Below are 13,767 nucleotides of genomic sequence, written 5' to 3' on the forward strand. Positions count from 1 at the left end.
CGTGAAGTTTGGATCCTTATAGGCCTCGTGAAGACCAGTCCTTCTGCTATATGCTTCTTAGAACACAGTCTTTCCATACCTTTTGAGTATGTTAACCTTGAGTAGCATTTCTTTCTGCTACATTCTTTTTTTTTTCCCCCCACTAATGAACTATGTCTCCAGGATTTTCTCCTTTTCTTAATCCCTGACTCCTTTTAGGGAGACTCTGTTGAATTTCTGTCACTCTACCCTGCTTCTCATGTTGGTCTCTTTCCTTATCTAACTCCCAGAATGAGCACTAACTCCTAGAATGAGCACTAATTGCTGGATTTCAGTGGTTTTACCACATTGACTTCTTCCTTTCTGGCACATTATTTCATTTTTCAAAAAAAAAAAAATCTTCTGGATGTTGGAATTTGCCTTATTGAGAGAAATGAAATCAATTAAGGTCTGTGTTTGCCCCAAACCTCCAATTCTAAGACATCTTATCCACATTTGCCTCCCTAAATGGGACATTCCAATCCAGGAGATATTTTCCCATCACAACAATAGCTAATCCGAGCCTGGATTTAGTTGGGATTTTGTCTGTCTCCAGGGTGTCCAATCTTTCTGTGCCTTTCCTCAGGGGCACCTGATTCATGTGTTTCTCCACTACATTCTCTGAGGACACAAGCAATACTGTATCCTCATATTCAAAGCCTTTCACCTAGAAATTTATCTAGCAATCCTTTAGATATCTCCTGCTATTCTCTGGAGCCCTCTCCTGTTTTCCAGAACTCAGTGCGTAACAACCATTTTTATTATATCGTATCATCCAAAGGATCAAGAATGTGGGAAGAGCCTGGCAGAGTGATTCTTTTGTTCCACGTGGCCTCAACAGAGTTTACGTGGTGGTAGTCAGCTGGCAGATGGTCTGGAGAGTCTTAGAAAGCTTCGTCTAAGTGCCTTGGAGTAGTGTAGTAGTGCCTTGGAGGGGACAGCTGGACAGCTGGTTGTGTGCTGAGAGTACTGCTCTGGGATCCTACACACGTGGCTTCTCCAGCATGGCAGTCTTAGAGTTACAAACTTCTTACATGGCAACTCAGGACTCTGAAAAGAATGTTTTAAGAAGCCTAGGTGGCAGCTTCAAGGTCTTTCATGAGCTAGCCTTGGAGGTCCCGGAACATTACTTCTACCAACTGCTGGCTTTTATTGGTCAAGCAAGTCATTGGGGCCAGTCCAGATTTAAAAGGTGGTGGTGGCACGGGGTAGTAGAGCCCACCTGTCTAAGGGAGGAGTAGCAAAGAATCTGTGGCCGGGTTTAATCTGCTACACCCCGTCACATCAGCCCACATGTATATAAGCCCTTTGCATGACTGGGCTGCCCTAACTGCCCAGCTGTGGTTCTCTGTCTGAAGCTTTAGGCAGAGCCTTCACAGTATTTTCCTGGCTCCCTCTGAGGAACTTTCCAGGCTGATGTGGGAGCCTTTACCTCTCCTGATCAATTTCACTGGGCTGCAGTCACTCTTTCTGACTGAGAAACAATTAAAAATATTTTTTCCTCTTCGAATTCCTTATTTAAAGCAGCTAGATTATGTGCACCTCCCTAACTCTTCTTTATCCCTTTCTCCTGGTTTTCAAGATTCTAGTTTCTTTGTTTCTTCTCTGCCTACTTTGTCTTTAAAACAATATTTCTGTCATTCAGCTTCATCAATCTTTGTTCCTTTATTTTGTCTCTTTTCCGCCACTCTTCTCACGATACAGGGTGAGGCATATTTTTGACACTTCTTCAGTTCCTCCTTGATTGCCTGACAAATCTTGATTTTAGAGACTGTGGTAGTTTGAAGCTGACACCAAGAGAGGATGTGATAAATGCCTGTCAAGGATAAAGGAGAGGAAGTGGGGGCAGGCACAGAAAACCATGTTTCAGGTCTGAAAACAGAAATAAAAGGGAAGACTTGGATGGAAGAGACTTGAAATTTTCAGGCCAAAGTCACCTGTTGGAGGAGTGCCCCCTAACAGCCACAGGCTGCACTAGGACCCCTGCCTGCTGTACTTGGTCACATCTGGGAGTGGCTCAGGGAGGTATGGCCTCAATCAAGACAGGGGTAGAGCCGGGGGGGGGGGGGTGCAGCAGCTGGGGGCTCCCAGTCAACTCTGCCCCCTGCATCAGGAGCTCTGGCTACCATGGGGCAGGGGGCTGTAGATGCTAAGGGGCCAGGAGGGAGAGCTGCTAATGAGGCTGGATATTCTCCTTGTCCTGAGACTTCCATCTTTGCTAGTCTAGGTGAGGTCCTGCCATCTTTGAAGGAGATGGATCCACTGACTTTGAAAAACAGGAAGTCAGATTCACAGGAGTTAAGGTCCAGCTAACTCCACCACGTATCACATGCATGACCTTGGTCAGATTTCTGCCTCTCTTTCCTGTGAAGTGAGGGTTGGACAAGACAGCTGAGAGCCCTTCCGGCCCTTACACACTGTGATGCTTAGGCCCTTGACGATTTCAGTGGGGCCTTTGATCTCATATTTCTTCCAAATTTATCTTTGTGAAAAGGATGATTACAACTTTTCATTGTCAGAGAGCTGATTCAGTGAGATAATCTGAGGTATAATTACGGTGTATGTGTGTATAGGCATTAGCAAGAAATTATTCTCAGACATAAATGGTCTGATGTTAGCAGGTGATTGCAAAAGACATTGGGTTGAATTGTTTAACGTCATGCTAATTTGCTTGAAGTGCAAACACTAATCAGGAACACTGAGTAATTATGATTTAGGTGCAGGACCTCAATATATGAAATCGGCATTTTCATGAGAGCATTAGTTCACTTATATAACCGCTTATGGTATGATGGGGGAAGATTTTAAGAAGTATGTTCATTACAGAGATTTGCTATGACAAATTTTGGTTATTAATTTTACCTTTTGTTGAATCTCTTACAAGAGGCATTTATCAAATCTTAGGGAATAATTTTTACATTTAATGTAGTTTGATTAAATACGCACTTAATCTTAGACTGCTTTATGTAGAAGATTAGCATATTGTGTGTGTGAAGAATTCTATGAGTTTGAATAAAAAAGAGAAGGGGAGAGCCATATGCCTTGAGCCTTAAACCCACTTCATTTGAATCATCTTACAGATGGGGAAACTGAGGCCTACGGTGTGTATCTCAATTGCCCAAGATCACAGAATAATAACTGCGAACAATTTTATTTTGCTTCCATGTACCAGGTACCTTTAGAAATCCTTTATATACATACATTGGCTACCTTAAGAAATAGGTACAGCCACTGTAAGAAATAGACACTATTATTTCACCCTCATTTTACACATAAGAAAACTGAAGTATAGAAGGGCTAAGTTACTTGCTCTGGGGCACATGGACAGAATGGCAGAGGCAGGATTTGCACCCAGGCTGTTTGGCTCCAGAGTCCCTGCTTTCAACTTCGGACACAATTCCTCATCAACATAATGTGTTAAAAAAAAAAAAAAAAAAAAAAAAGGCAAGCTGGCACTAGAACTCGGATCTCCTCATTTTCTTTTAATATTTTTTTTCTGTAACACTAGGTTTAATTAAAAAAACAAATCCATTTTTATATTTTAAAATAACATAGCAACTGAAACTGCATGAGTAGCTGCCCAGAGCACGAGCTCTGGAGGTGTTATTTTCTTGCATGAAGCCCCCCTAAGGCAGTTCTTCTGAATCACTATCTCCACATCTCCCAGGAGAAACTCAAGCAGCTAGAATTAATTAGCAGGTAGGAATCATTTATAATCAATGAATCATATGCTTCAAAGCAAATGGCTGATTATGAAGTAGTTTCAAGATATGTGAAAAAGCTTTTTCCCAGAAATAAGCTAAACTAATCTTTATGTCTCATTTGTTGATGAATTTTCCATTTGCTTTTCTTCCTAGTTCTCCCTGGGTCCTATGTTCGGTCATTTCCAGCCTTCTCACCATGAGCCTTTGTTTCATCAGTTTGAGCAGTGCGACATTCCCCAGTTACCCACTCCCTGACAGGGTTCCCAGGGTTGCTGTTTTGGCCTGGCTATACACACAGTGCAAATGTTCCCCAAGCAGTAAGCTACTGTAGATTACTTCTCTTGACTCAACCCCTGAACCCATTACCCAGCTAGAGTTTGCCATTGGCGAAGGAACCAATTCTTTGGTCATAGCTGTAGCAACTCATTGGTTTTCAACTTGATGATTTATTTAACTGATGGTGTCTGTTCTCATCTGAAGCCAGTAAACAACAAAGAAGTATTTATTGAGACCATCAGTATTGAGAGCCGATTTTCTGATCAGTTGGAACAGGGCACATTTGTTGTCCGTGTCCCTGGGGTTTGAAATTATCCTATATTTCTGAAACGTAGTTTAGACCTCATGTCTTTCCCAAAGCTAGAAGACCTCATCACCCCCATAGTGGGACTGTGGATGGGGCAGATAATAGATTCTAGAAGCGTGGACCCACTGGTATTCCATTAAGAAGATTAGTGGAGGACAGATGGAGTGAGTGACCATCAGACTTTGCTTTCTTTTCTTAGGCGCTGGTGAGAAAAATCAATGCCTCAGACAATATCTACACCACGGAATCCACCACAGGGAACCTGTTCAGCCTGACCCAAGAGGGGGCTCCCTTGTGCCGCATCATAGCCAAGGTGAGCTTCATGGTTTGCAGCCAAAGTGACATGCCTGGGGAGAGTGGGAGGAAGCTAGTTTGGTGGGAAAGCTGGCTCTGGCTCTAGCATTTGTTTGCTCTGTGATCTTGGAAGAGTCACCTCCCCTCTTTAGGCCTTGATGTCTTCATCTTTAATAGTAGCCAGGCCTTCTGATTTCAGTTCCCACTTGAGAGAAAAGCTGGTGCCCCCAGAGTATAATTCTTTTCATGTGGTGTCTGTTAGAAATATCAAGCCTCCTTCCTCGTCTCTATATATCTCACCACATCCACACAAAACACATCTCCCCAACTCAGGTTCTTGATGGATCCCCCAAAATGCTTGCAACCACTGCAATACTACATGAGGAGAAGACAAAATTGAGGACAGTGGTTTTCATCAATTACAATGGAAGATTTTCCTTAAAGATTTATTTACTTTAGAGAGAGAACGCACAATGGGGAGGCATAGAAGGAGAGAGAGAGAGAGAGAGTCCTGAGCATACTACCTACTGAGTGGGGAACCCAATGATGTAAGGCTCGACCCCATGACCCTGAGACTGTGACCAGAGCCAAAATCAAGAATCTGACACTTAACCCACTGAGCCACCCAGGCGCCCCACCGTGGAATTTTAAATTTGCTATCTTCACGGTTAATTTGCCCTTATACTTGGGGTCCAAATACTTAGGGCAATTACAGGCAATTGATAACCCTAGGCTCTCTCTAGGATCTTGTTTCGATTTTACTATTGTTTTGTTTTTCTAAACTTGAGAGATGACATTGCCATGGAGACAGAAGCAGTGATCTAATTGGAAGCAAAGTTGTGTCTTCCAGCAGACTTAAGATGGCAGTCACAGGAAGATGCTCCAACTCAGTGGTTCCCTGTCCTGACTTTGTGTCATAATCCCTCACGGAGTTTTGGAAAGCACAGATACTTTTGCCCCACCTTAATTTACTGAGGTCCTGGGGTAAGACCTGAGAATCTACATCTTGACAATCCCTACAGGTAATTCCGAGGCATGGCCACTCTCAGATTCACTCATCTAAGCCCTTCAAGAAATCTGGAAGAGGAGGGTAACTGCTTGTCAACTCTGCTTAGGGGAGAAGTAAATTGTATATAACAGCAATAGCTAACATTTGAGTGTTGCTGTCCAGCGTGCTTAATGCCTTACAGACATGATTTTCTTTAAATTATAAAACCATCCTAGGAAGTAGGTATTACATTGTTCTCATCTATAACTGAGGAAATGGTTTAAGGGACTTACTCAAGGTCACACAGCTGATAAAGAATGGAGTCAGAATTAGAACCCAAGTCTCTTTAATTCAGAGCTCATGATCCTAAAGCCCACAGTGGTGACTTCTGGTTCCATCCCGGCCCTTCAGATTCTTGGGCCAAAGAGTGACTCAGACATTCTCAACCCTGATGCATATTAGAATCACTAGGGAGCTTTAAATGTCACACAGCTAGTAAGTGGGTGAGCTGGAATTTGAAACAGCCTGCTTGGCAGCAAAGGCTATGCTCTTGCTCATTACTGTAGCTGCCTCTTAGCAGACCCTTCTCCTCTTTCTTCTTCTCCTCTTCTTCCTCCCTGTGCCCTTCTCTCCCCTTCCACAACCTACATTATTTGCTGCATCCCTTCTTTTCACCAAGCCCTGTGCTCAGCTGTTCATTAATGGTCTCATCTGATCTTCCCAATGATCTTATGATGTGTTCCCATTTTTAAGATGAGGGAACAGAGGCTCAGAGGGAAGGTAAATCACTTGTCTGAGGGCATGTGCATTAAGCTCAGAGCTGAAATTTTAATCAGATCTATTGACTCCAGAACCTTAATCTCAATCTTCTTATGTCTCTGGCTCTTGGGAGAGAGTAGATAGAAGGCTGAAGTGAAGAGAAGATTCAGTGATGACTCCCATCTTTCCAGCCTGGAAGATGGTGAGACTCGTTCCTCCAGTGGAATCACTGTGTCTGGGTCTTCAGTCCTGAAGTGATGCAGGCAGCTGGGAGTCCCTGGTACACTCTATATAGCATCTATGCAGCATCCTCACTGTTGATGCTCATTAAGTGGACCCAACATTGTGACAAATGTGCCACAGCTACTCGCAGTGGCCTGCCTGACCCACCTCCTCGTGGATCTGTGTTTGGGCCCCTCATCCATCTGAGATGCCTCCGGAAGATGATTTGGGAAGCCTGTCTGAAGTCTGTCCTCTCAGGCTCTTGAGTTCCTTTGAAAGCCAAGGAACAAAACCAGCCCTCCCTGTGATGGTAATGTTAAGCCCCATCCTTTCCTGAGTTCAGAATAGAGCAAACTCCCCTGTGCTTTGTCAAAATTATCCCCTATCCTGTTCCACTATTACTCCCCCCACCAGTGGCCTTGCACCCCACAAGTGGCCTCCTTAGCTTTATGACAGTTTATCCCAAGTCTCTCTGAATAATACATACCATTAGACACTTTGGCTTTGAGCCCATAGCTTTCTATAAAATTAAACAAGCTCTAGCCAACAGTGCAATTCTGCTAGCTCAGGCGATTCCCGGCTCTACTCTAAGATGAGTGCTGCTCTTGGGTCCTTGAGGGGGCTTCAGGGTGGTAGTCCACACAACAAATCCATCTCCCTTTCTCTGTGACCTCCTTCCTCCTTCTGCCGTCCACATATTCCAACTCTTGGGATACCTTTTATGAGGGTTTGAGACACTCTTCTAACCAGGAAGCTTTCCACCGCCTGACCCTCACCTGGCTGTCCAGAACTGGGTGCCAGGCCCTTAAACATGCATTAACTCAGTTGTTCCCCCAATAGCTTGGCTGTGTCACTGCTGTGACCCCATTTTTAGTCAAAGTTGACCAGCAGCAAAGTCAGGATTTGAACCAGAATCCCCTCAGTCTGGGTTTAGGATTTCCTCCCTTTAGCTTCCCTAGTAGCTAAAAATGCAAATAAAGCTATTTTTCCCAGGCTTGGGAAACAATGTAATGAGAATCCAATGCAAATGGGCACAGAGGCTTAAATATAGTCATGCTGGGGTCAGTGCCTCCGGAGCCAAAGGAAGGCTGCCTTGTTGGGCCTGACTCTCAGTCTGGTGTTCTTTGGTACCATTTCCTTGCTGTCTGCTCCAGATATGAATTACCTACCTACCTTCCTGTCTTTCTGTCGTATTTATCCACGTATCTGTGTATCTACCTACGTATCTATTTATCTAGCATCTCTAGCATCGTACATATAAATAATATTTGTACTGCATATGGCTAAAGATAAACATACACATGTAAAATGTATATACAGGGACGCCTGGGTGACTCAGCGGTTGAGCGTCTGCCTTGGGCCCAGGGCATGATCCTGGGGTCCCACATCGGGCTCCCTGCATGGAGCCTGCTTCTCCCTCTGCCTGTGTCTCTGCTTCTCTATGTCTCTGTGTCTCTCATGAACAGATGGATAAAATCTATTAAAAAAAATAAAATATATACATACATATATAAATACATATATAAACATGCCTTCCTCTATAAGTACATCCATGTATATAAATATTTATACGTGGAGGGAGCTCATTCACAACCAGCAGGGCTGACTGGGGAGACCTTAGGATTCCTATTTCTTTTCTTCTCATTTCAAGGAGTAATTGGATTTTACTTCAGTGACTCTGAGCAAGGCCTTTAAGTGGAACCCTCGTCAGATGTCTCTGAGACCTTGAGAAAGTAGGAAGATGGGGATAAAGGATTGTGGAGCAAGGAGTCAGGGGGTGCCTTGTCACCCACTGGAGTATATCTTTATCAGAGTAGTGACGTACATTGAAAATCAGAGCACCTCTCTTTGACCCTTCCACGATCTCCTTTCAGATTACGGTAGGAGTTCCTGCTCTGTGCTCCCATAACCCTGCACCTCCTCATTCCATTGCTTCCTTCCCAGATTTCTTCCTGCTTTAAAAATGCTCTTCCATCCCATGACTCATTTGCTGTCAGACCGTGAGTTCAATATGGACAATCTTGCTCAGTGTACTTACCAGAGCGTCTGGCATCTGACACACCATTAATAGTTCTTGGCGGGTTGAAGCACTTTGCCGACTGTATACAAGATGCCCTTTTGCCAACAAATGAACCCCAAAAGGAAGTGGGAAGATGAAAGTCAAGGATCGCTCTCAGCTGATCATAAAATGTCAGGAATTATGAAATCATCTTGGTTCCTGCCATGATAAGCAGCACAACTCTCAGAAAGAAGAGGGCTGCTGTGCTGATTGTTGTGCGGTGCCGGGTGGGGAAGATTCAGGGGGGCCATGCTGCTGCCTCTTCCAGTTGCTCGCTCATTATCTGCACCGGCAGTCACAGCTATGTCCCCAGAACATGAAACAAAGCCTGGTGAGAAGTATATTGTGTGTTGAAGAGAGGTCCCAAAAATCTGACAGGGAATGGTATTTTGCTGGACTCACCTTCTTCTTCCTCCTGTAACTTTTTTTTTTTTTTTTTCCAGTTTGGGGAACAGGGTGCAACAGGTTTAGGTAGAGTCAGGAGTGGTGAGGTTAAAGGTGAGTGGCATCAGTCTTCACGTCTTCTCTACAGTCACTATTAGAAAACTAATAGATGAAGGATGGTTAGTCAGCTTTGTCGAGAGGATTCCCCTGGTGCCACATGGAGCTCCCTCCACGTATAAATATTTAGATACATGGAAGTACTTATATAGGAAGGTATGTTTATATATGTGTTTATATATGTATGTATATACATTTTATTTTATTTTTTTTAATACATTTTATCCATCTGTCATGAGAGACACAGAGACATAGAGAAGCAGGCACCCTTGCAGCCCTGGGGGAAGCCCTGGGGGAAGGGGAGAGGGAGGAAACAGGGCAAAGCTATGGGGTGTCCAGCTTCTACGTCTCTGGACATCCATGGTGGCGTTGCCACTGGTTTGCTGGGCACCCCGGTGGGTCTGCTTTGTGATCTGTTGGCTCTCCCACTTTGCTCTGAGAGCCAGCCAGCGTGGCTCCAGTGATTTTTATAGAATAAATATGACCAGTTGGGATGAGTGTCTCACCCTGGGCTTCTTCCCAGAAGTCCCACCAGACCGCTTGTGAAGTCTCCACAAATTAAAGGTGTTTCTGTGACCAACTGTCACAAAAGAAGTACATGTGTCCACACTCAGCTAGGGGGGATCATTCTTGAAGGGTTTTCTTTTCTTTTTCTTTCTTTTTTTTTCTCTTACAAACTAGAGTAAAGAAGGGAAAACAAGGATGTGTAGATTTGAGTGAATTATTTCACCCATCTGGACTTACATTTTTTTTCCCTCACAAAATGGGAATAAACTCTCTTATTGATATAAATAAGACTCCTTTTTCTGTATGCGTGCCATGGTGGTTGGGAGCGTCTGCAGAGTAGTGGTGGTTGCCGGCAGAAGGAGAGCCAGCACTGGGCATCTAGACTTCAGTTCCCCTCATCTGCCTGAGGCTTGCTTTTAGAATCTATTTCTGATGACTCCAGGCTTGTTCCACAGCAGGCTGCTTCGAGGAAGCTGCAAGCTCTGTGGGAGCAGTGTTGAGTGGTGTTGGGCCTGGCCCTCTCAAGTGTGTTGGCCCTAGCCCCTGGTACCCCAGCCCCAGAAGCATTTGGAAAGTCCCATCACCAGTTTGGATTATTAAGAGTGACATCTCTTGCGGAGGTAGCATTTCATTGCAGCATGCATTTGAGCATGGAAGTGTGAGAGTGTGTGTGTGTGTTTGTGTGTGTGTGTGTGTGTGTAGGGTATATAGGAACGTTAGGGGAGGCAACATTGTTTTTTTTCTACCATCTTTGGTTCTCTGGCTGGTACCAGAGGCTGGTAAATTGGGCTGACAAAAGACAGATTAAGTAGAGAGAAAAGCAAACAAAAGTTTATTAGCATATGCATCACGATGACACAGGGAGCAGTCAGAGATGAGTGAGTCACAGGGTTGGTTAGAACTTGCACTTATGTAGCTTCTTAGCAAAAGAACAATACATTTTCAGAGAAGTAACGAAATAAAGAACTGAAAAGAACTTTGAATCTCCAGGGGTGGCAGACCGTGGGAAGGCAAATCTATGGAAAACTAATAGTAGATGAAGGATGGTTAGTCAGCTTTGTCGAGAGGATTCCCCTGGTGCCACCTCCATGCTGGAAGGGTCTGAATTTGCCTCTGGTGATTAACTTTTCTCCTTCCTGGTAGAGAGGGGAAGGGGCTATCTCTGTAAATGTATGTCCTCCTTTTAGGCCAACAGGGGAGGGCAGAGATCTCTGGTATCTGCTTCTTCAGTTACCTTCAGCTCAAAACAATCCTTACGCCAAAGTGACATATTTTGGGGTGGTGTGTTCTGCTCCCCTCCAGATCTGCAAGCATACCAGCTGAGTGAGGGATGCCAGTTATTCTCCCATCAGCCCCAGGAATGTTGACACGGGGAGGTCATGTGACATCTTCTTTTTCTTGGCAGGAGGGTGGGGTCGTGGCACTCTTCAAGGTCTGCCGGCAGGACAGTTTCCGGTGCTTGTACCCCCAGGCGCTACGTACACTGGCCTCCATCTGCTGCGTGGAAGAGGGTGTCCACCAGCTGGAGAAGGTGAGAGAGCTGGCTGGGCAGGGTGCGAGGTCCCTGAGTTGGGGGGGGTGGCATAGACCTGCTGGGCACGTGGGCCTCTTCCCTGAGAACCACTTTTTCCCAGGCATCTCTCCACTAGGGCTGCTGGGATCTTGACTCTGGGAGTTGACGAAGAGGACAGGGACTGAGGAGGAGTCTGGCCAGGTAGGGCAGGGCTCAAAGGGGCACCCAGCACTTTCTGGGTGGAGTGGCCAACAGTCCAAGGGGCAGAATGCAGCAAGAGGCGCGCAAGTAGAGTGCGGAGTAGTGTCAAAGGTCAGGGCTTTTGGTCCTTCACTCATGGCAGGACCCCAGTGGAAGGAGGGGGATCCTCCTCCCTGGGGGAACTGAGTGGCAAGAGAAGGATGTGCATTGGCCTGGGCAGGCAGTGAGGCTCCAGCAGGACAGAGGGATTGGGTAAGGGAAGCTGAAGCCTAAGTCCAAGTGTATGTTGGGTCAACATGGCATGGGGTGGGCAGGGCCAGAGGGAAGGTAGAGAGCTGGTCGGACCAGATGCCTCAGCCCCAGGCCAACCTGGGGCCATGTGACTAATTCCAGCCACCACCACCCCCACTCTCCCCAGTTTGTAGAGGTGAGCTTGCTAGTCCGAGGCCCAGACCTGAGTGGCTCTGAGGCCTGCAGATGGGCCCTCAGGGACTGTAGCCTGGATGGTTGGGGAGACTGGGGCTGACATCTGGAGATTTCTCAACCAAGTTTCAAGGAAAGGTGTTGAACAGTTTCGTGGAAGAGAGGTACAAGGCCAGGAATATCCTGGTAATGGTCGTGGTACTCTCAGGATTGGGGGTGGATGCCTTGAGTCGGGTCTATATGGGGAATGGCACAAAAAATGTTTCCCTCTTTCAGTACCCGTGTCCTACAGTCTGGTCCTGGCTCCCAGAAAACCCACACCCTACCAGCTTCTTCACTTTGGTCTGGACTCCTAGTCAGATGGTTATGGCACTTTCTGCCTGCCTCTTCCAAATCTGCTCGGGTAACAGGACAGGGACCATGGGCTTAGAGGCCCTTTTAGCCGAGGATGGAGGATGGATGGGGATTCTGCTCATTTTACGGAAGGGAAGGATGTGAGTCCAAATGGGGAAGTGGTTTGTGTGAGGTCACAAAGCAGGATGGTGGAAGAGCCAGTGCCAGAGTATCTGGGCAGAGCGTCCCCTTCCCGCAGGATTGGAAACCTTCCTATGTGTGTGCTTACGCGGGGAGCAGAATGGAGGAGGAGGCGGCGGCGACAAAATAGATGGGCAGGCAGGCCAGGAACTAAATGCATGGGACATCTCCTGCTGTGTGCTGAATGGTCTCCTTCCATAAATTCTTCTTCCTGGGACAGTGGAAACATAGCCAGACTGGTTTTGTTTTGCATCTTCTTTCATGCTGGTTAGTGGGAAGAACAGGAAAAAAAAAAAAACAAAACAGAAGGGGCTGAACTCCCCAGTCCTCCAAAAGCAGTGGATTTCTTGGCTTCCGAGAATTTGCAGAGCAGCAGGAAATTTTTAATCCGGGGAAGAAAAACAGCAGAGCTTTTTTGTTTAGAGCCGAAAACCTGTGTAGCTGGGGAGTCTGGAGGCGATTTTTTCCTTCCACCTTCCTGCTGCTGCTGCTGCAAAGCCAGAAGGCACGAGTGCACCTTTCCTGACCTCGCCTCCAACATACATCCCTTTTTAACTCACTAGAACCCTGTGAGGCGAGGGGAGCACTATTTACCTCTCCGTCTTAAAGACGAGGAAAGTGAGTCTCAGGCAGTTGCAGTGACTTGCCTCAAATCACAAAGTACATTCTAGAGTCAGAACTTGGACCCCGTCTGTCTGAGTCTGATGCTCAGTTTCCCTCCCTGCCTCCCTGGTGTTACAGATGCCCTGAGTGCCTAAAAGTCCCTGCAGCTACACCCAGGGCTGCCTTGCTGCTCCTGGCCAATGTGCTAGCCACCCCCCCCAGCCCCCACATAACACAGGAGAGGGTAGTCCTAACTGGGCACCCCCCCACTCCTCCAGGGCAGATCACTTTGCATACAGGAGCAGTCCTGAACACCCCTGTGCCAGGCCCCGAGCTGGGGGGAGACCAGCCTGGGAGAGAGCCGCCCGGTGGCTAGAACGGCAACGGCAGGGTTCAGCAGTTGTGTTGGCCTCCTGGCTCCCCGTGCATTCAAATTACACTTGATGCTTGCCCGAGTGAGTGTGCAAGCGACCCCGTTGCACAGAGGAAGAGACCAAGGGCCGGAGAGCCGACATGGCTTGTTGCCCAGAATCACACAGCATGTAATTCATTCATCGGCGACTGTTTATTGACCGCCCTTTGCCAGGCACTGTTTTAGATGCTGGGAGGTTAGCAGTGGACAAACCCACCAACCCCCCTTGTCCTCTTGGAGCTTCTATTCCAGTACAGGGGGTGGCGAGTCATGGCCTGTGGGTCACACTCAGCCTGCTGCCTGGTTCGGTAGGACCAGGAAGCTGAGATTTTTTCCCCCCCGTTTTTACATGGTTAAAAAAAGAATCAGAAGAAAAATAACATTTTGTGTTCTATGAAAATTAGAAGTTCAAATTCAAGTTTTTGACTCATAAAGTTGTAGTGGAA

The 13,767-nt window shown here is 46.3% G+C and overlaps 1 protein-coding gene across 1 annotated transcript in view; it reads left to right on the forward strand.

The window, feature by feature from the left end:
* The window catches only part of INSC (INSC spindle orientation adaptor protein), a 118,785-nt gene that overhangs the window by 64,748 nt on the left and 40,270 nt on the right, over positions 1-13,767 (forward strand). Inside the window, exons 6-7 of the mRNA XM_038569125.1 lie at positions 4,505-4,618; positions 11,041-11,166. Of these exons, the coding sequence (XP_038425053.1) occupies positions 4,505-4,618; positions 11,041-11,166 (240 nt within the window). The remainder of the gene's footprint in view (positions 1-4,504; positions 4,619-11,040; positions 11,167-13,767) is intronic.

The sequence above is a fragment of the Canis lupus genome, chromosome 21 (genome assembly GCF_011100685.1).
Source record: "Canis lupus familiaris isolate Mischka breed German Shepherd chromosome 21, alternate assembly UU_Cfam_GSD_1.0, whole genome shotgun sequence".
NCBI classification, from domain to species: Eukaryota; Metazoa; Chordata; class Mammalia; order Carnivora; family Canidae; genus Canis; species Canis lupus.